General features: G+C 37.2%; 1 protein-coding gene and 1 long non-coding RNA gene across 14 annotated transcripts in view; one reads left to right on the forward strand and one right to left on the reverse strand.

Annotated features, from left to right (window-relative positions):
• The window catches only part of LOC105490350 (uncharacterized), a 57,957-nt gene extending 45,212 nt beyond the window's left edge, over positions 1–12,745 (reverse strand). The window contains exon 1 of the long non-coding RNA XR_011618397.1: positions 12,672–12,745. This is a non-coding gene — a long non-coding RNA (uncharacterized lncRNA). The remainder of the gene's footprint in view (positions 1–12,671) is intronic.
• Positions 1–22,860, forward strand: part of LOC105490348 (dystrophin) — a 2,266,916-nt gene that overhangs the window by 2,050,282 nt on the left and 193,774 nt on the right. For all 13 annotated transcript variants that reach the window (XM_071089080.1, XM_071089088.1, XM_071089087.1 and 10 more), the window contains one exon: positions 3,969–4,029. In XM_071089080.1, the coding sequence (XP_070945181.1) occupies positions 3,969–4,029 (61 nt within the window). The remainder of the gene's footprint in view (positions 1–3,968; positions 4,030–22,860) is intronic.

Below are 22,860 nucleotides of genomic sequence, written 5' to 3' on the forward strand. Positions count from 1 at the left end.
GATCCACCAAATATGAGAAAAGTAGCGAGATTAATGAATTTGTTTGGGTTGGAATTCCAGAAAGTGCTCTTTTGGCATGTCTTAAAATAACGTTAGCATTCTTTTTAATTTTCTGGTTAGGCCCCGTGCCGATTAAAATATGACTTAACACCAGGGTGCATCGCTTGGCACGTTCTGTTCATCATGCGTTTACAAATGGTTGAAATAAGAACTTCCCCTAAATAATGTGGCCTATGCTTGTGATTTTCAAAACTACCTTGGGCACAATATTGAATCCTGTCACCTCAAGGAAGGAAAAGCATTTGAAGGTAGAATTGCTACCCTTTCTTGCTCTTAATAACATACTATATCTGTAACACAAAAGGAAATTCAGAGGTTGGTTTTGCAATAAATAAATGCATGTGTAGTTCGCTATTTAGATTCAATGGACAATACCCCATGATGCTGGTGCTGTATGATAATGGATGATTTGTACATTCAAGAATCTGAATCACAAAGCTGCCCTGGAATTACACATAGTGGTTATAGACACATCTGTAAAAGAAAATACCAAAGGACAACCCGGTGTCATATAAAAACTATTTGCCGATAAATTTGCTTTTGATGGGCTACTAAAAATGGACACATCAGGCATAAAAGATGTGTGTGTCTATTACGTAGGCTAGCTTTATGAAGAATGACAAGCTTCCACTGGTACACTGAGATAAGAAACAGCTGTTGTTGGCGTCAGTACTGCTACAAGAAATGAAAAAATTCTGTGGCACACTTATGAGCACTACCACATATTTGATCAACTTTTGAATAGATGGAAGACCAGAATCATCTGGCAGCCCCAAATGAAATTGCCAACAACCCTTAAGAATCTCTTGAGAAGGAGCACTGAACCCAATTCCATAGAACTATCATCCAATTGTGTGTTATTTCTAAAGCAAGTAGTTCCATTGTGTGTGTATGTGGTTATGATGGAGCAGGGAAGGAATGAAGGGAGGCTGTTGTTATTTTCCTTTTTTTTTTTTTCTTATCATGTCAAGGACATTTTTGAGTATACAATTGTAGGGTTTCAAACAATGACTGCAAACCAGTTGCTTAGGTGAATTTATAAACTGTGAATCAAAGGGGAAAAACATCTTTCAGGAAAAAAAAAATACACCGAATCTCACCATTGGACCTATTTGATGGCTACACGTAAGACCAAAGGCTTTTTAAAGGAAAATAAATGAACACTTAAGAACTGCAGTTACAAAAGCTTGAAATTTCATTTTGATCTAGAATTTATAATATTTTAAAAATTCTTTCAAAATATTTTCAGCTATTTAGTTCAAGCATATTCTGATAACTTCTCTGACATTTGATTGGAATTTTTCCCCTTTTAATGTAAACATATAAAGTCAATTCTAGATACCCTACGTAGGTCTTCCCATTAACTCAGCCAGGCAACACCGATTTTCCTCTGTCTCTTGCTGCTTGGCAGTTGTTTCTTTCAGACCGAAATCCCCTAAGCCAGGCCAGGCAGCCAGCAGCCCTCTCCAGCACACTTCTTTCTGAGAGACGCCTAAGAATAGTGTAGGAAATCCATAGTGATACTTCTGCTGTCAGAGGATGGTCTAGCATCCTCCAAATTAGAAAGAATTTCTGGACCACTAGAATGACTTAAAAAAAAAAAAAAAAAAACCTGGAAAGGTATAATAAGAGAAATTGTGAGGCCTCAGCCCATAGAGACCTTTAAGGAAAGAATAGCCATTCTTTTCTCATTTTAGGTATTCACAGGCTTGGCATTCACAGCTAGTGAGGGCTGGACCAAGAGCTCTCTGGAGTTCTCTTCTTCCTTTTATGATGCTGGCATTTTAAGAAGAAGGTACACTGAGCAGCCAGGAGCTATAATTTCTGACTCTCCATCATGTTTCCTGCTATAGAGGGCTAGCTTTTTAATATTTCCATAACAACAGACTTTGACCAGATAGGTCAGGAAGTCTAGCCCACGTTTTGTTTGTTTGTTTGTTCTTCAGATGGAGTTTCGCTCTTGTCACCCAGGCTGGAGTGCAGTGGTGCGATCTCAGCTCACCGCATCCTTTGCCTCCTGGGTTCAAGCGATTTTCCTGCTTCAGTCTCCTGAGTAACTGAGATTACAGGCGCCTGCCACCATGCCCGGTTTTTTTTTTTTTGTTTTTTTGTTTTTTTTTTGTATTTTTAGTAGAGATGGGGTTTTGTCATGTTGGCCAGGCTGGTCTCAAACTCCCGACCTCAGGTGATCTGCCTGCCTCAGCCTCCCAAAGTGTTGGGATTACAGGTGTGAGCCACCACGCCTGGCCTTAGCCCATAATTTTAAATCAGATCTTATTTACTCTGTGAACTTGTTTGGACAGGAGAGCTGTATCCTACAGAAGAAAAAAGGAAAAGAGGAGAGTTGGGAAGAGAATGAAAAAGGCAAAGATGGAAAGGGAAGCAGGGAAGGCAGGAGGAAGGGAAAATAAAGGAACAGAGAAAGAAGGACAGAGAGAAATTGAAAGTCGGGGACTACTTCGAGCAGCTAAATGTCTTTTTTCTCCATATTAAAAATTTCCATCTGCCAAAATGAAAAAGCATAATTAGCAGCCAAATACAAATCCATTTTCTATATTGTTTAAATGACATATTTCCAAGGTACAAAACAGCATGTCTGGTTAAAGGTTGGGTGATTTGATCCCTCTATTACTCTATATAAAACAAAGAAGCTGGAGTTTCATTACCCTTAAATTGTCTGGCAGTAGGTGAAGTTAACTTTTATTAGAAGCTGTTCTTTCATATTATACAGTGTAGTCAAGGATATATTAGCTTTGACGTTTTCTTACATCTCAATACACTGAGGAGTGAATGTACTGTGAGACTAATTTAAAAGGGAGTTTTTCATAAGAGGAAATAATGGTCAGCATCAGCTGTGCTTCAAATTATTAGCAGAATGAAAATTCAGGGAAAAAAGTATAGACACATAAAATTGCTAGATGTTAATAAGAATGCTGCTTTTATTTCTGTTTCTGATAATAGTCTGTGTTTCTTAAAGCTCCAGTGTCTTAAAACTATATTCAGGAGGAAGATTATGTTGTTGAGGAAACGTTATAGTGCCTCCTCAACAAGATTATTTTGTCTTAAAGAAAGAAAAAACAGATCAAACAGTATATAAAATATATTTGTAGAGGTTCAGCTTTAGGGAAGAAATCCTACAACTTAAGTCTGAAAAAAAAAAAAAACTGCAAAGATCATTCGTTTGACCAATACACAGTGAAGTCATAATAAAACAAATTCCTAGTATGTGAAATGAAATTTCACCTAGAGGATTCATCACTCATAGCAAAAGTCTTCTTATTACACTCTGATATCAGTAACCATTCCCTCTTTTGGTCACCTTTTCTAATAAGATCACACTGGTCAGCTGACATTTTGAGGCCCCAAATTAAGAATCTATTTGGTAAGTGAATTTGGATTCTCTTTAAACCAATAAAGATAAAAACAAGCATATCAGAGGGATAAGCATATTACTTTAGCTTCAATAACTTAGAATGTAAATATATCACACAGGGATATTTCAGCTACTGAAATAATAAAATCCAGTCAATCAAATAGTAAAAAATATTGAGAACCAGCAACAGAAAGTATTATTAAAAAAAAAAAAAGCACTCAAGGGAGACACATACAAGACACCCCGTCAGTCTACTCATTCAGTTTCTTATCTGTTCTATAGGTTTAGCAGTGGAAAGGTTTGTGGGTTTTTTTTTTTTTTCCTTTGCATTTATCTTTGTGCCTGAATGAGTTCAATTTCACTTAGATTAGGAGAGAAATTTCAGAACAGCAGGTTAATCCGTTCTGTCTTCATGGGCAGCTGAGCAAACAGACCAATATCAGTGTAAAATTGTAATTCTGGAGATTAATGTTGTCTTTCCTGTTTGCGATGAATTTGACCTTCTTGCCTTTCTTTTTTCCTCCCTCCTTTCCAGCATCTGTCCAGGGTCCCTGGGAGAGAGCCATCTCGCCAAACAAAGTGCCCTACTATATCAAGTAAGTTGGAAGTATCACATTTTTAAAGGAGCATTTATTGTGACTAATCTGTATATTCACAAGTGAGTTTATTTTTAAAATGTGACACTAGCCTGGCCTACAATACCTATTTCTTTTTTTTTCCTGAGGAAGCTTGGATAAAAAACTTATTCTAAAATTACCATTGTAAATTTGCTGATGCAATGGGGAACCACTTTTAAGAAAAGTTTATTTAATGTGGGATATATGGTGTGTTTTGTGACAGAGGGGGCGGATTTTTCACAATAGAACAAAAAGCTCCAGATAATTTTATTGATAGTGGGAGTCAATCTTTGCAAGAACAATTTCATTTATTTGGGGGTTTTCTCACATTTCTTCTTCAGTCAAAGGTAGAAGATTTCCACAGTTATATGTACACAACTGTTTTGGGTGAATGAATACTTCATGTTTCGAAAAGGCAGAAAGCAGCAGTCCTCGACTTGTAGGGCTTACTTGTTCATCTTGATACATAACACTCAGTATTTGTCACCTGACAACAACAGAATGATACTGTTTTCTGGAAACATTTGTGCCAGTCAAAAGAATATGGGTGCTTGGAAGCACCTTCTGTCGTATTTTGCATGAAATATAAGTGACAATACATTGGGTCAACATGGAAGAGAGAGGAGAGAGGATATTGAGTGATTATGATACCTTCACAGTCTCTCATCCATTGTACAGTGGAGTCTTACTTAAATTTAACTTTGAATTGGAAACCTCAGCAACAATTATAATTTACTGGGTTCATAAAATAGTCTTCAATACCAACTGAAGTCTTTGAACTTGCTTCTGCCATGAGTCTGACTAAAAATATTATATGTTTTCCCATTTTTGTCCGCCTGCCATCTTTTATTGAATCTGTTTTTATTCTTTCACTGCCCATCAATTCTTCTTAATTCAGTTCTAAAGCAATAACAGCAGTCCTAGATCTTCATTACTACAGTCCTCAAGAAATTTGATTTTATGCCTCTATTTTGTTAACTCAGAAAAATGGGAGTGAAGGTAGTCTTTTGACTCTTTCAGGAGAGATACGTACTTTAGGAAACGGTTTACCATTTGTCTTATTACATTTTTTCAGATGAGGTATCTCTTAACTTGAAAATTCTTTTTTAGTATGCTTTGGTTCTGCTTTTTAGTTTTCTTATTTTCTGAATTTAATTTTATTATTTTTGTTATATTTAATTCATAAATTTAGTCACTCAAAATTATACATTTTAAATACCTATTTAAATCACATGCTTTATTAAATAATATATTGATGTGGACATGCACTGTATTACCTTATATCCACTGTAAATTTTATGGAACAATTTTCTTCAAACTCTAGACAGTGATTTTCTACATCAGTGTCTTTGTCCTCACAAATTTTTATTTCTGACTAACATGTTTGAAACCTGCTACTTCTTCAACCAATTCATAAAGCTCTCACTTTTATCCAATTCCTTTATGAACTGAAATAAAGACTCTTCTCCTTTCATAGATGAGGTTTTAGGATCACTGGAGAATTCAAGACACCTTTAAGCTATTATTCTCCAAATGACTACTTGTTTGGGGCTCACTAGAGGTCTCACATGGATTCCTAGGGTCTCCCCGGTCCCATTGTCCTTTCCCTATATATTCATCTTCTTTTCCCTGATGTTACTTCTACTACAAGAGATCCCAGTACATTGCTGTGGGGGAACGGAAATAAAAAAGAGACAAATTCCGGAAAAGCTGTAATTCCCTTCTGTGTATTAGTGTCTTGCTGTTTCTCAGTGGAATTAGAGAGCAGCTACATATCCAATTTGTTTAATGCTCCTTCATGTACCTAAAGACCATGGTGATGGTATTGATAAGGGCACAGATCTGTGAAAAAGAAAACTTATTATTATTTTAGTTCTCCAGTCTAGTCTTAAAGGCTCTGTCATTAGGTGATTGTATGGCTTTAGGCAAGTCACTTAACCTATAAAAATCTTGGTTTCTTTTTTTTTTTTTTTTTTTGAGATGGAGTTTCACTCTGTTGCCCAGGCTGGAGTGCAGTAACCCAACCTCAGCTCACTGCAACCCCTGCCTCCTGGGTTCAAGCAATTCTCCCATTTTAGCTCCCGAGTAGCTGGGACTACAGGCACCTGCCACCACCCTTGGCTAATTTTTGTATTTTTAGTAGAGACGAGGTTTCACCATATTGGTCAGGCTGGTCTCGAACTCCTGACCTCAGGTGATCCACCCGCCTCGGCCTCTCAAAGTGCTGGGATTACAGGCTTGAGCCACCGTGCCCAGCCAAACCTTGGTTTCTTTTTTTCTTTTTCTTTTTTTTTTTTTTTTTGGAGACGGAGTCTCGCTCTGTCGCCCAGGCTGGAGTGCAGTGGCCAGATCTCAGCTCACTGCAAGCTCCGCCTCCCGGGTTCACGCCATTCTCCTGCCTCAGCCTCCCAAGTAGCTGGGACTACAGACGCCTGCCACCTCACCCGGCTAGTTTTTTGTATTTTTTAGTAGAGACGGGGTTTCACCGTGTTAGCCAGGATGGTCTCGATCTCCTGACCTCGTGATCCGCCCGTCTCGGCCTCCCAAAGTGCTGGGATTACAGGCTTGTGCCACCGCGCCCGGCCCAAACCTTGGTTTCTAATTCATAAAATAGAGAGTTGGACTAGATGATATCTAAGATCCTTTTTATCTCTAAGACTTAATGAGTATGACTCATTCAGTTGTCCTGTCCAAACTTAAAAACCTAAGATCTCAGCTTTTGTTCGATAATATCTTTATTTTTAAGATTCATTATTTTAATGAACATAATGCAAATTGTTACTTTAAAAAATAGGAATTTTACACTGTTTAATTAGCTTTAGATATGCCCTGTCAACCCACTCCAATTTCACCACACCTCTTTAAAGAACTCAAATCTTGGTATATAATTTAGGACTATTATACTTCCTGGCTCATGATAAGAGAGAGAGAAAAATAGGTAGGACAACTTTGCAGAAAGGTGAGTATGGAGACCTTAAAAGCCTCTGAAATAATCAGTTCCTTGGAATGAGGAAATTACGTAATTTCTCAAAAATATCTCTGAAACCTTATGGAGAGCAATTCTCTCTACAACTATAAATCTGTTTGAAATTAGGGATGATATAATTTCTCAAATATAAGTGTAAAATGTTAAACTGTAATATAGGGAAAACACATGTTTATAAAATGAACATTGTCAGGAAGCAGATGATTAATGGCACTTGTGTCTTATTAGCCGTTACTATTATCTAAAATTTTCTATTGAAAGCAAATTAATTTGATGTACAAGGTTCGGTGGACTTTATGCACAGCTTAATGCCATTCATAATCTGACATGCCGTATTGGTCTAAAAAGAACAAAAATACGTTTACAGTGACAATGCTTCAACCAGTCCTCGTTTTTCCTCTTTCTTATCTTATTTGTCTTGACTTCCAGTCAAGAGTTTTTACCATAGATGCCCAGCTGCAAAACCTGGTGTCTTCTCTGGCTATGTTTTCAATGCTTTATAACTTTTTCTTTTCAATGCTGGGATAAAGGGATCGCCCACATAACAAGAGGTTTCTATACCAATAGCACAGTTCCTTTTGGTTGTTGAATTGTGCACTCATTCTTGAGATTTTAAGTCATTAACATCTTTTGCTCTAGTTTGCAAATCAGGCAGTGTTTATGCCTGCATCCTGACATCAGCTTTTCATATGATGCTAAGAACCTTGATTTTGATACTTCAAACTACATGTTTGTCTAGTTTATTTGTCCACAGCATACATCATTGTTACAGTTTTCATATTCCCTCTCCCTTGGGGCTCCCTTATTCCTGCCAGCATCTCTTTCAGGTTATTTGATTACAGCTTTCATTGCCACTGAAAAAATAATCACCAACAATGTTCAACCTGTTACAACTGCCTTTTCTACTCTCTGCCATTTTGTAGTTTTTTGGCCTACTGTCAAACTCATGAAAATTTCAATATAATAGCCTTTAACCAGCTGCTGCATTCTGTTAGGATTTCTTTCACCTTTTTATGTTGCATGCTCCCATATGGGTAAACCAAACAGAGCCAAGAACTGGGGCTCTCTTGCTTTCTTAATGAGTTAGAAAATTATTCGCCTGTGTTCTGGACTGTCAAAAGAATTTAGGAATCTCAAACATGCATGCAGGATGTTCCCGCATAGATGTCATAATAAAAGCATAAGAAATACCACACTGGGTCAGACTAACAGGGCAACTAGCCCAGAACTCTGTCCTAGACGAAGATACCAACGGTTGTTTTGTCAGGTAACCTAGTGCATTTTACCTAAAAAATTCAGGTACATCATGACCACGTCTTAATAATGCATTGTAAATCAACTGGCAGTGAGTTTATCCAATGGTGTCAAGCTTTTCCTATTCCCCACTTCAGTTTTGTCTTAATAATAATATGTTCCATAAATGTACCAACTTCTATATAAATATAGGCATTTCAATTTCTCTTGAATCTGCATCCTTTGACCTCAAGGAATGGCCTCAATTAAATTCTTTGAAATTCAGCAAAGACATTTATTTTTGTCCAGAGTCGACTTTAGCCTCACATCCCCCCACTAATGCTTTTCATTTTCATCTTCCCAGTCTGAGAAATTCTAATCCTTTTTAGTCTTTTAGTCTGTCCTTGACTGAAAGATAAGCTTTCCCCTTGATTATCTTAGTTGTTTTTCCCTGGATCTTTTCCAGCTCTGTTATATCTTCTTTGGGATGTCGTGACTAGACTGGCCCAAATATCGGTTATGAAATTTGTTAGCATCGTCTCTAGTTTCCACTCACTCATGAAGAAAGTAAATGTTATTTGCTGTCTCCCATTGGTGCAGAAATGGAGAGATCAACTGAGGTCATAACCTCTTCTACATATATTAGTTCTAGCCAGAGGTTGGTTTTCTGCTACTTTTCTGTAATACCAGCTGAAGTGTTTGACTTTATATTTCTGCCTGCTGTCCCTTAGGAAGGATTTGATTTTTAGTCAAGCTGGTCCTTTCCTCCTTCAAAGACGCTGTGGTTGCTAAATATTGGGAAGAATTCACTAATGAAACTCAGGAGTAAACCTGCTGACTCAATCAGCAGTAATGCATTTCATCAGGTTCCCTTTTGAAATATCTCTGAAGCCCTTCACAGAAGAGTGAAAGATGAGGTTCTTGGGAACTTGCTAACTGTTCGGCTTTTTTTTTACATGCAGTGCTCAAAAAGCAACTCATGTCCAAAGGAGTGTTTATCTTTTCCTGCTGGTAATTTTGAATGTTGTATATACGTTGCTGTATATGTTGCCTGATGACCTTGATTGACCCTTCTCTTCACTCTCAATCTCACGCACGTTTCCACAACCATTTATTGCATCTGAGTTGCTCACAACTTTCTGCTGCTTCCTGCTTAGCAAAATGCAATATAAAACCTTACTGGATGAAGTTAACGGTTGCTTCAGCCAACCTTTTTTATTACTGTTGCTGTGTGTGCTGACAAAATTGCTGATTTGGGTTCTGACTGTCCTGTCTTCTTATGGCCTACCATTCCTACAGCTCTATTAGTATGAGTATTTGACTCTCTGCATGGAACTGTGGCCATCTGTCTAGATTTACCTTTTGGTATTTGTGGCTTTCTGTATCCTGTTGGTCTACATTCTGATTTGAACTGATGGCTCTTGCTCTGGTTTTTAGTACCAGTGTTCCCCTAACTCCAGTAGCATCTGAATCTTGACACCACCTTCCCCTGCCCCCTACTGATTGCCCCTATTACTACTTTCATGGCAATTTTTTCAGATTCCAAATATGTTCCATGCTTAAAGCGTATCTTGCTCTCATTCTTGCTCTAGCTCCTGTTGGTGCCAGGCATTGCTCCAATTCAAGTTTTGGTTGGTTGATTTGTTCCTTCAAAATATTGATTGCTATTTCAGTACCTGTATTTATATACAGAGGGAGCAGTGCCTAACTACATCTTAGCCTTAACAGCAATCAACATGTTAAATATCCCTGTGTTGGCTGGTTTGCAGTAGACACGTCTTCTGCCAATGAGATGGGTTCTTATTATAAAGAAATTGGAGTATGATATTAACATGGAAAACATTTCCTCATTTCTTATTCCAGACACCTCACTCTTCTAAGAATGATACAAGTCTTCTGACATTGGGTTTGAAAATCGGTTGAATTTTGTCATAATCTTTCATACGATATGAACACATCATGTAGTATATAATTTTGTGTTGTTTCTGGCAAGATCCTTCTTGTGTATATTTTTCTTCAAAATACACCTTTTAGCACCTAAGGCAACGTTAAATAGGGGAAATTTTAAATAGACTAGGCATCATAAGACTTGAATTCTAGTTCCAGCTTTACTGTCACCTAGCTATTAATACTTGACCAATGGGAAATTGCTTATTTTCTGTGGGCCTCAGTTTTTCCCCCTGTCATTTAAGGAAGCAGAATGACATGATATCACAGGTCATTTCCAGTACTAACATTTTCTGATTTTGTGAATGTTGACTTTGAAATAGAAATTGTTTGTGATCATTTTCCAGAGAAGTGAAAATGAATCTTCATATCGCCCTTGAGGATTCTTATTGCACCATCAATCTTATCAGGATAGAAAGGACAAATAATATTAAATGTTTTACTTAACTATTTAGCACTATTGATGATGAGAAGTGGAGGCAACAGAGAATCAGCTGTCTAATTTGACCTGTCAGTCTTTGAGGATGCTGGTGAATATCTCGGGGTAATTAAATTTTTGAAATCACTGCCAAAAGCCTGATGCTCTGACTTTTCAAAAGGCTTTAGTACACAAAGATAACCCAGAGGTCAATCTTCTCTGCTGTGTTTTCTCCTCTGCCATTTGATGGTTTCAAAGGTCACATTACCTGAGTCTCATTAAGCTATGGAACCACAATGAAGGAATAGTTGGTAATACATAATTGATGATATAATCATGAAAACAATTCAGGTTAAGATATTAACGGAAAGAGACTGAAAGGGGTGCCACAGTTTTGTGCAGAGTACTGAGTCTGGCCTTTGGTTTTGTGGATCTTGTTGGAAGATGTAGATGTTGATATCATCTGTGTCTCATAGGTTCATGAAAAAAACCCTCACATCCTTTTTTGTAGTTTCATAAGCTGATTTGTATCACCTTGACTGAAATAACAGACTCCAGGAGGATAGGTGTTGTTATCTCTTTTTTCTAGCATTGTGCCTCACAGATAACAGGTACTCAGTAAATATTTGAATGAATTCATGAACATATGTCAGTAATTCTATGTGCTTTTCAGTTTGCTGACTCATTTCACCTTCAAAAAAATCTTCTAGTATTTGTGTGTCAATTTAGATTTACCACTCAAATCCATCTCTCATGCCCTCTAGACATGAACTGTAGTGTCAGAAAGCACGCTGAGTGTTTGATAGAGTTTCTTTATAGCTCCTACAGTTTGGTGCCTAAGAGACAGTCCTTAGCATGGATGTATGAATGGTATATACCAAAACCTGAGTTCTGGATCTAACAATATGATAACGAGTATAACTTAGTTCAACCTCAAGGAGAAGGTTGAACTAGATAATGCCTGGAGCCACTGTCAGCTCTAGCTTTGTTTCAGTAGAACTGGAGTCTGTTTTTCCTCAATATCATTCATGAGGCTTCTTCTGGTTTTCTCATGGTCAATAGAGCTTTAAATTGATCAGCTACTGTTTTTCACTGAGCATTGTGGATAGGACCTACTTTTTGGGCCAGGATATAGTAGCCACTGAGTCTTAACAGAATGTCATCAATGATACATTTTTATTTTACAGAAAAATGTTGTAACATTCTATATGGCATATGGAATGTGGAAAGGTGGTAACATATATACATACGCCTATACATGTGGCAGCTAAAATTTAATGTGTGTATGGGCAAAATAATCCTCTATTATGATACACATGGTATAGCATTCCCTGCCTCATTCATGGCACTTTTGGAAATGTGAGAATGATCATAGAACATATTCAAGTTGGTTTATCCAAAAGAAGAGAAGTAAATTATTTCAGCTATTTCCCCATTTTCTTTTTCTAACTTTCTTAAACATGCACTTTCTTACATAATCACGTGTTAGAAAAAAACCAGTAGTCGCATCAAATAAATCTGCATTTGAAACAGCTGTATCATATCCCAACTCTGTTCATTTAAGCCACTTGCTTAACGTGACACCCATTCTACTTTGTGACACATAAGGAATATTACTTAAATGTTAACTGGCTCTCCTTCTCTCCACTGAAACTGGATTGGAAGTCTAATTGACCTCTATTAGATACCAAGTGTTCAGGTTTTTAAGAAAACACTCATAGAGCTGTAGCCCCAGTGTGAGCTGCATTTTTAGAATATTTTCTAGAACCCAAATATGTCCCTAATCAAATTAGTTTATTTTCATTCTTAGCGTTCCCACGTAATTTGGGGTATGTGTGAATTCCCAAACATTCCCGAGCCTCTCCTAGGCTTCTCTAATTGCTTCTTATTCTGTTCCCCTGGGAAGCAGCATCCTGTTCCCTTCACAAAGGTCAGCAGCAACAGCCCAGGCAATGTTTTAAAATAACTTAATAACCCTGAACTGCCTCTCTCCTCTTTGGATAATTTCCTTAGAGCATTAGTCCTTTGAACACTGACCTGGTTCCGGAAAATGCCCCCTTCTCGTTGGGAAAACTCCAAATTCCATTCAGTCTTCCCCTCCTTCATTCCAGTGGATAGGGTGGGGGAGTAGGAGGTAGGGAGAGGGCATTAAATACTTTTTTCAGGAAAAATGTTAACACGTTAACACTCTCTCTCTCTCTCTCTCTGTGTGTGTGTGTGTGTGTGTGTGTGTGTGTGTGTGTGTGTGTGTACGTGTGTATTCTTTTTTAAAGAAAAAGACTGTGAGTGCATTGTATAAATCAGTGCTGTCACATTGCAAATTTTTTAAACCGTTGTACAAGATGGAAAAACAGTATCTCTGGATATTGACTCTGGAAAGCTTCTAAGAGCAGGTCCTAGATGAGACTTAGCTCACTGTTGGCATTCGGCAAATGATCACGTTTTCTGTGATATCATTAACTCCTGGGGGGATGAAACTGAGAAGCCTCGCTGCTCTTCCTAAAACTTTCAACTGCTTTTTTCTGTTTTTCTTTCTCAGCTTATCCACATCCATCTTGGTCCCCAAAGCCATTGCATGTCAGATGGTCAGTGCAACGTGTAATTTTTAACTTGCTTCTTTTTTGCTTTAGAAGGAATTGTTTAGTTGTTTTCTTTCCTTTTGGTTTGGTCACTATTTCTTGTTCATGAGTTTTCTGTAAACAGTACATCTCATAGTTAAGTCCATGTAATCTACTAGACAGGAAGAAAAGCAAAGTTTAATGTGTGCCTACTATGTGCTAAATGACAGACTAAGTGTTTCATCTGTATCTTCCCATTTAATCCTTATAACAACTCCAATTATTATATAATAAAGAAAAAGCTGCTATCAGTCGGGTATGGTGGCTCATGCCTATAATCCCAGCACTTTGGGAGGCCAAGGCGGGTGGATCACTTGAGCTCAGCAGTTCAAGACCAGCCTGGGCAACATGGCGAAACCCCGTCTCTACCAAAAATACAAAACGTTAGCTGAATGTGGTGGCACGCACCTGTGGTCCCAGCTACTCAGGAGGCTGGGACAGGGGAATCCCTTGAACCAGGGAGGCAGGGGTTGCAGTGAGCCGAGATCACACCACTGCACTCCAGCCTGAGTAATAGAGTGAGACCCCATCTCAAAATAAATAAATAAATGTATGTATGTATGTATGTATGTATGTATGTATGTTAAAAAGAGAGAAGAAACATCTGAGATTCAAAAAAGTTGGAGGCTTACCCAAGTCATTCTAATAAAGGGGAGGGTGGAGAATTGATACTTAAAATCATCATGATCAGAAAGATAGACATTGGAGATTCAGAAGGGCAGTATGCTGGGAGACGGGTGGATGATGAGACATTACTTAATGGGTACAAGGTGCATCACTTTGGTGATGGATACACGAAAAGCCCAGGTTCACCACTATGCAACATATCCCTGTAACAAAACTGAGCTTGTACCTCATAAATTTATACAAATAAAAATAAATAAATCAAATAAAATCATCATCATCATCTCAGCTATCGCTTCTAGCTGTTTCAACTTTCTAATATTTTTGGTTGAAAACTGGCTATTTGTATAACCAAATGTGGCCAATCCACCACTGAGAGGCTGCCATCTTGGGCATCACCAAAACTACTCTATTAGTCCTTCCCTGAACTGTTAGGTGGGCTTTCCTTGGCGTATCTGCCCTATCAAGTTGGAGACCTAAGTTACTCTTTCCTGCTTTGGGCAATAAAGGGGTACAAAAAACAAAATGAAACAAAAACTTGGCCAGTCTTGATGTAAGTACTCTTCTCTCTCCCTGCAGGCTGAGAAAGTATTTATTTTCTTTGTTTTTTTTTTTTTTTTTTTTTTTTAGATTTTTAAAATGTTTTATTCTGGTCTAAATCAATTAAAATGAGATCTACCCTCTTCTTTTTTCTTTTTTTCTTCTAAAAAAACCACACACACACACACCAAAAAAACCTGGGATACATGTGCAGAATGTGCAAGTTTGTTACATAGGTATATGTGTGCCATGGTGGTCTGCTGCACCTAATGACCCATCCTCTATGTTCCCTCCCTTCAACCCCCAAACCCCAACAGGCCCTGGTGTGCATTGTTCCCCTCTCTGTGTCCATGTGTTCTTAATGTTCAACTCCCACTTGTGAGTGAGAACGTGCAGTGTTTGGTTTTCTGTTCCTGTGTTAGTTTGCTGAGGATGATAGCTTCCAGTTTCATGTCCCTGCAAAGGACATGATCTCATTCCTTTTTATGGTTGCATAGTATTCCATGGTTTATATGTGCCACATTTTCTTGATCCAATCAATCATTGATGGGCATTTGGGTTGGTTCCATGTCTTTGCTATTGTAAATAGTGCTGCAATAAACATATGTATGCATGTGTCTTTATAGTAGAATGATTTATATTCCTTTGGGTGTATACCCAGTAATGAAATTGCTGGGCCAAATGGTATTTCTGGTTCTAGATCCTTGAGGAATTGCCATACTGTCTTCCACAATGGTTGAACTAATTTACGTTCCCACCAACAGTGCAAAAGTGTTTCTATTTCTCCACAGCCTCGCCAGCATCTATTGTTTCCTGACTTTTTAATAATCGCTATTCTGACTGGTGTGAGATGTCATCTAATTGTGGTTTTCATTTGCATTTCTCTGATGATCAGTGATGTTGAGCTTTTTTTCATATGTTTGTTGGCCATGTAAATGTCTTCTTTTGAGGAGTGTCTGTTCATATCCTTTGCCCACTTTTCGATAGGGTTGTTTGTGTTTTTCTTGTGAATATGTTTAAGTTCCTTGTAAATTCTGGATATTAGACCTTTGTCAGGTGGGTAGATTGAACATTTTTTTCCCATTCTGTAGATTGCCTGTTCACCTTGATAATAGTTTCTTTTGCTGTGCAGAAGCTCTTTAGTTTAATTAGATTCCATTTGTTAATTTTGTCTTTTGTTGCAGTTGCTTTTGGCGTTTTTGTCATGAAGTCTTTGCCCATGACTATGTCCTGAATGGTATTGCCTAGGTTTTCTTCTAGGGTTCTTAGGATTTGGGGTTTTACATTTAAGTCTTTAATCCATCTTGAGTTAATTTTTGTATAAGTTGTAAGGGAGCGGTCCAGTTTCTGTTTTCTGCACATGGTTAGACAGTTTTCCCAGCACCATTTACTGAATAGGAGATCCTTTCCCCATTGCTTATTTTTGTCAGATTTGTCAAAGATCAGATGTTTGTAGATGTGTGGTGTTATTTCTGAGGTCTTTCATGGACAGGAAGAATCAATATAGTGAAAATGGTTATACTGCCAAAAGTAATTTATAGATTCAATGCTATTCCCATCAAACTACCATTGACCTTCTTCACAGAATCAGAAAAAAAAAAAAAACTATTTTAAATTTCATTTGGAATAAAGAAGACCTCATATAGCCAAGACAATTCTAAGCAAAAAGAACAAAGCTAGAGGCATCACACTACCTGAATTCAAACTATACTACAAAGCTACATGTAACCAAAACAGCATGGTACTGGTACCAAAACAGACATATAGACCAATGGAGCAGAAAAGCAAAGGATTTCTAAGTCACATTCCACCACCTCCATCAGGGCTTCCTATGGCCAAGACCATACTTAATAAATGTCATAGAATGTGTTTATCTTCATAACCTCAATTGTAAGTCTTTTTGAAAGGTAGGGCATGGTCAGTTTAGATGGACAAGAAGTGCTCTGCAGGAGCCTTTGCAACATTTGTGCATGTCCTTGAATTTGACACCACTGCCCCCATTCCAGAGCGGATAGTCTCATCCTTCCCTTAAGCCAGAGGCCTATGGTTCTAGCATTAATAGGCAAATATATATGGTCTGTGGCTATAAGTCACAATTTCCCCAAGCCTTAAGCACTGAGTCTGCCCATATATTACATGCAGAACATTTCATCTTATTGCAGAATGGTATTCTTTATTCTTATTGCGAAATGATATTCATTATTGCAGAATGATATTCTTTATTCTTTATTTTTTATCATTATAATTACATGGTTCAAAAGAAGTATTTCTCCTACTTTCTCTTATAGTGACTCAAAATTACAAAACCAATCTGGGCAATTAATATGGTTTTGAAGATAAATAATGGCTTATGTTTTCTGAAGATTAAGAAAAATCTCTGTCTGAATATAGCCAGACACAGTGTCTCAAGCATGTAATCCCAGCACTTTGGGGGGGTCAAAGCAGAAGGAACACTTGAGTCCAGGAGTTTGAAGTCAGCCCGAGCAACAAAATGATACCTTGTCTCTACAAAAAAAAAAAAAAAAAAAAAATGTTTGGCATGGTGGCATGTGCTTTTGGTCCCAGGCGCATAGGATGCTGAGGCAGGAGGATTGCTTGATCCCAGGGGTCCGAAAGTTGAGGCTATAGGGAGCCATGTTTGTGTCACTGCACACCAGCTTGGGCAACACAGCAAGACTCTGTGTCTAGGAAAAAAAAAAAAAAAAGAAGAAGAAGAAGGAGAAGGAGAAGAGAAAAAAAATCTCTATCGGAAAAAGGTAGGCACCCTGTGTTAATATGTAAATACAAGTGCTGTATCAAATAAAGGCTAGAATAATTGTTTTTTCTCACTCTTACTTAAATCAATATTACAAGAACTTTTCTACCAAAAAAAAGTCAAGTAATAGATAAGAATGAACCCTAGATGGAGCAGGAGGGGCTGAGCAGGCACAGCAAAAGTTCAAGGTTGGAAATATCTTTATACAGCCAATTAAAAATCATTTGTGTACATTTTACTCATTTATCTATATGTACACATACATACCTACACATACACACAAATATTTTATATATATATATATATATATATATATATATACACACACACACACACAGCAGGTCTGTGACTTATTCCCTGGGGGATGTGAAGGGAATGAATGACCTTAATAGACCACTTTGTAAACATGTTAATGACCTCCCAGACCTTCTTGTTAATCTTGTTAATAGTGTTTAACCAGAGGAAAGGTACCTGAAAGTCCCTATCTATACAATGATTTTAGTAGACTCTACCTGGCCTGGCTAGATAGCTTATTGTAAATAAACCTGGAATGTTTGGATTTATGAGTCATGGCTGGCTGGAGAATAGGGCATAGCCACATGAGCATTTTTCTATTTTTGTAATTGACAAATTATAGCATGGAAAACTTTTGAGACTGAAATGATTTCCTTTCAGTGTTTCTATGTACATTTTTAAAAACATATCTGTTAATATGAAACCAAAGCACATCATAACGGGAAATAACAGGGATATTTTGGAAAGACATGTCTGATTATTTCAGGTTCCCCAGGGAAATGATGTTCTATCTGTGCCCAGCACTTCCCTATAATTCTTTCAATCATTAATAAAGATTGGTACTAAATAAGAATCTAGGATTTGTGTGAGTCTGATGTGAGATCCAAATGTTATACTTACACAATTCGTGTTTATTTTAGTTTAAAAATTATCTTTGCCATGAGCAAGAGGGAAAAAAAGGAGGATGAGTGGGCTCACATATTTTTCCTTAAGATGTTGTCCCAAGTTTTAGGAAATCACAAGTCTAAGAAAAGGCCAGGGTCAGAACTAGGAAGTGATATAACAGTTATACATGTCTACATTTAAAATTATATAAGTAATAATTAATTTTTAAACCTTATTTTAAGTAGATCCTAGAAATAGCAAGAGCCTCTATGATTTCCCAGCTAAGACCCCAAGTTTTCTTTCTTGTGTAACTCTTGAAATATTTTGTTAATTTTCAGATCCCTTGTCTCCTCAATTAGGCTGTAAACTCTCTGACAGCAGTTGTGTCTTATGCATCTTTGCATCATCCCTAGCGTGTATTATCTATCTCGCATATAAAAATAATCATAAATACCTGATCATTTGTTTTGATTTTGATGATTAAGCACTGGAAGCTGAGCTATGATCCCAATAGGTATGCTTATTTTAAAAAAATAGGTGGCAGGCCAGGCATGGTGGCTCACACCTGTAATTCTAGCACTTTGGGAAGCTGAGGTGGGTGGATCACCTGAGGTCAGGAGTTCGAGACCAGCCTGTCCAATATGGTGAACCCTGTCTCTACTAAAAATACAAAAATTAGTCTGGTGTGGTGGCATATGCCTGTAATCTCAGCTACTCAGAAGGCTGAGGCAGGAGAATCACTTGAACCCTGGAGGCAGAGGTTGCAGTGAGCCGAGATTGCACCATTGCACTCCAGCCAGGGCGACAGAGTTGAGACTCCCACCTCAAAAGGAAAAAAAAAAAAATCACACATAAAAAGATAGATGACAGGGCACAGCAGCTTATGACTGCAGTTCCAACACTTTGGGAAGGTGAAGCAGGAAGATCACTTGAGTCCTGGAGTTTGAGACCAACCTGAGCAATATAGCAAGACTCCATCTAGAAATAAATAACTAAATAAATACTTTTTTAAAAAAAAATAGACAATAACGGATAAAGAAGTTCCATGTTTTTTTTTTTAATTTTAGATATCCCCACTGGTATTACAGTTGATTAAATTATATTTGGAAGCAATTTTTTAGCAGTTCATTTATTTTCTATATCTCAGTTTGTTGGGAGCAGAAAAAATGCTTGATGGGGTTGATTGCCTGACTAGATTATGCTATAAACTATGAATCTTTGAAAGTTACTGTTTTGAAGAAAGCATCTTTAAGTAAATATATTCCTTCAGTAGCTCCTATTCCCAAAACTGTTGTGAGAATATCTTAAGAAAACACCTTAAAATCTTCTTTCTATCAAAACTCCCAAGCCGCCTTCAGGAGCCAGCATTGTTCAGTGAATGCATGTAAGCCTATGTCTTAATAGAGGGATCCCTAACCTCTGGACCATGGACTGGTGCAGCAGGAGGTGAGTGGTGAGCAAGTGAGCATTACCGCCTGAGCTCTGTCTCCTGTCAGATCAGTGGTGGCATTAGAATATCGTAGGTGCATAAGCCCTATTGTGAACTATGCATGCCAGGGATCTGGATTGTGACCTCCTTATGAGAAACTAATGCTTGATGATCTGAGGTGGAACCGTTTCATCTCGAAACCATATCCACCCCCCCCCCCCCGCCTCCCAGTCTGTGGAAAAATTGTCTTCCACAAAACTCATCCCTGGTGCCAAAAATGTTAGGGACCACTGTCTTAATAGATCTTGAAAAAAGTTGGAGTAAGGTAAGTGGTAAATCCTAAGATGTACATTGAGGCAGAGCTGTAGTGGTATCCAGTAGGAAAGAAAAGACTTCAAGTTTAGCATTTAGTATACTCAACCAGTTTTTTCCTTTCTCTGTGAAATATTAGATATCATTACCAGATACATACAAAAGATTTTACTTGCATGAATGCCTGATATTGATAAAAGAGAGCCGATTTTTTTTTCACATATAGCTTTTGGGGTTTTTTTTTTTGGAGGGGGAAATATCTCATGATATCTTTTTAAAGGTGCTTTATTATCAAGGACCTTAGAGCTGTCTCTCTAACTCATATTTCATATACTCTTAGTCATCAAGCCATTTGTTTTTAGTGAAGGCACTATAGAGTAGCAAAAGGCATCGTTATATTGCTCAGCCTCATTCATCATCAACAAAATTGCCAATTATATTCCAAGTCCTTGAATGTATTGTTTAAAAAGATGCATAAGCTGAAAGGAAGCAGCTCAATGTTGAGGTGGAAGATGAAACATACTGGCTGGTAGATTCAGAGCATACTAATCTTGTTTTCACTTGTGAACTGGAAAAAATTAACATGGAAGGATGGAGAAAACATGTTCAAACTACAAAGTCACTTTTTCTGAGAAGTTATCTGACTGTAACTGTAACTGTAACTATAACTCAGGGTATATCAGAGGGCTCAAATGTGGAACACTTCTTTAAAATTAAAACCTAAAAGTCCTGATGTCTAATAGAATGTGTAAAAATAGCAGCCTCTGAAGGATCTGAAATGAGCAGAGGAACACTGAATAATATAATCTGACAGTATGGGCCGTACCCTTACAGTACATGCTGTGGCCTGGAAACTATAGAATTAATTCAATAAAACATCAGAAAAAAAGCAACATAAATATAAAATATTTTATATTGAAAACACTGAATAAGAGCAGAAAAAAAATCCCCCAGCAAATCAGTATTGCTTGGGGAAGCATGAATCCCAGACCAGCAATATTTTAATCCAAATAACTTTTAGTTCCATCGTGAACACCTTTATCACCAAGTTTTACAAAGAGTGGAGTGAAGAAAAAAGTACTTACAGTTGTTGGAAACCCTTCTTAAAGTTGGTAACTTTATTCAGAGATTCATGCTTGACTGCACCAACTTCTATTTAATTTATTCATAGTACTTTGTCAATTTAGGAATTTTTTTTACTTGTCTTTCCTAAATATGTGTATTACAAAACAAAAATAGAGAAATGGTCAAATAATTACAAAGATGATTAAGCAACAGTGTTGGCTATAGTGAACAGATTATTGCTGTTTTATAGAGTAATAATATACATAAGGAAATCTGTGCAAAATTTAATTTGGGATATAAAACATGGAAGTCAGGCGGAGATGAAATAATAAACCAATAGGAAATTAAATTTAGGCATGAGAGTCCAAAGATGTAAATTCTATAGATGTTATAAAATAATATGTATGCCCTTACATAACTTTATTGCTCTCTGAACTTCATTTCTCTGTGAAATATGGGGAAATGCTACTGAACAATGCAGCAACTCTTCTGCTTATAAACCAATCAGAAGATATATAAACAACTCTTAAGGGTTATACATTATAAAGATATAATTTAGTCTGGGTTTTTTTAAATTTGAAAACTAATTTTATATAAACCCTAATTGGGCAATTCTCCGTTCCTTGCCTTGAATATTATAGTAAATATGTTTTCCCAATTTCCAAGTTTCATGTATTATTTTCCAAGAAAAAAGACAAGCTTTTAAATGTCTAACTACCTGGGACTTCCTCTGATTATCTTTTAAGATAGTTCAAATATATATAATTTCAAACAACAACAACAGCAAAAAATATTTTGCCAGACAATATGTCTTGTTGGTTTTTAATGTTCACAATGTAAAGTACACTTATTGCCAAACCTCACTTTCAATGTTGTTACAAATTAGCAGAATAGAACTAGTTTGTAAATATTAATAAGAAGGTTGCTGAAATTCAGCCCTGAATATTTCTTTTCTGTAACTCCAAAGAGGAAAATTTTTGAAATACAAACCTTGGCCTTTATCAAAGCCTAGGTAAAGTTTGTTGTAGGTATTTGGTTTTTTGCTGGTGCTTTGTTATAGTGCAGTTTGAGACTAGACTAGGTTGGCAAGACATAATTGGCTGCTGTGTGGAGAATGCATTTGGTGGAACATGTGAGTTAGGGGTGAGGAAATACGAAGAGCCAGAGCGGAAGCAGGGAGACCAGATAGTAGTGTGGAAAGCCCTGGTGATAGATAAGATCTAGATAATGGTAGCAGTGGAGATCACAAGAGGTGGTTGGAATCAGGGAATATGGTTTGGAAACAATCACAGGTCTTGCTGATGCATTGGAAGTCAGGAGGGTCAGAAAGAGGGCAATCCAGGTGTCTCCTGGGCTTTCAGCAGGAACAGGTACCTAAAGAGAAACAAATTTGGTAGGGAAAATCAAGTTTTAGTGATCTATTGCACTGCAGGGTAACCATGGCTAATAATAATGTCTCGTATATTTCAAAATTGCTAAAAGAATAGGTTTTTAATGTTCTCACCACAAAAATAAATGACATGTTGGTGAGGTAATGGATATGTTAATTAGCTTGATCAACTCTTTCTACAATATATACAAGATCAAAACATCACATTGTACCCCATAAATATACAAACTATTATTTGTCAATTACAAATAAATAAATAAAATAAATAATTTTTTTTTTTTAAAAAGAGATTTCTTAGACACCACTGACAGCACTAGAGGGTGGCTTGAAGAGCTTCTACGCTCCAGTAATTCCTGCCCATTAGCCATACTTTACTTCCAGCAACAACAGGAAAACATTTAGTCTAAACAAAAAAAGTGCTTGTCAACTAGAAACCCTAGAGCTGCTTGTGTTTAGACGTGTTTAAGTTTGAGGTACTTATTGGGTATCTAGGTGTGCAGCTCAAAATTTGGATCTGAAGCTAGGGGACGAAGTCAGGACAAGAGCTATAACTTTTGTAATCATCGACATATACATCCTTCTTAGAGTCATGG

The sequence above is a fragment of the Macaca nemestrina genome, chromosome X (assembly GCF_043159975.1).
Source record: "Macaca nemestrina isolate mMacNem1 chromosome X, mMacNem.hap1, whole genome shotgun sequence".
NCBI classification, from domain to species: domain Eukaryota; kingdom Metazoa; phylum Chordata; class Mammalia; order Primates; family Cercopithecidae; genus Macaca; species Macaca nemestrina.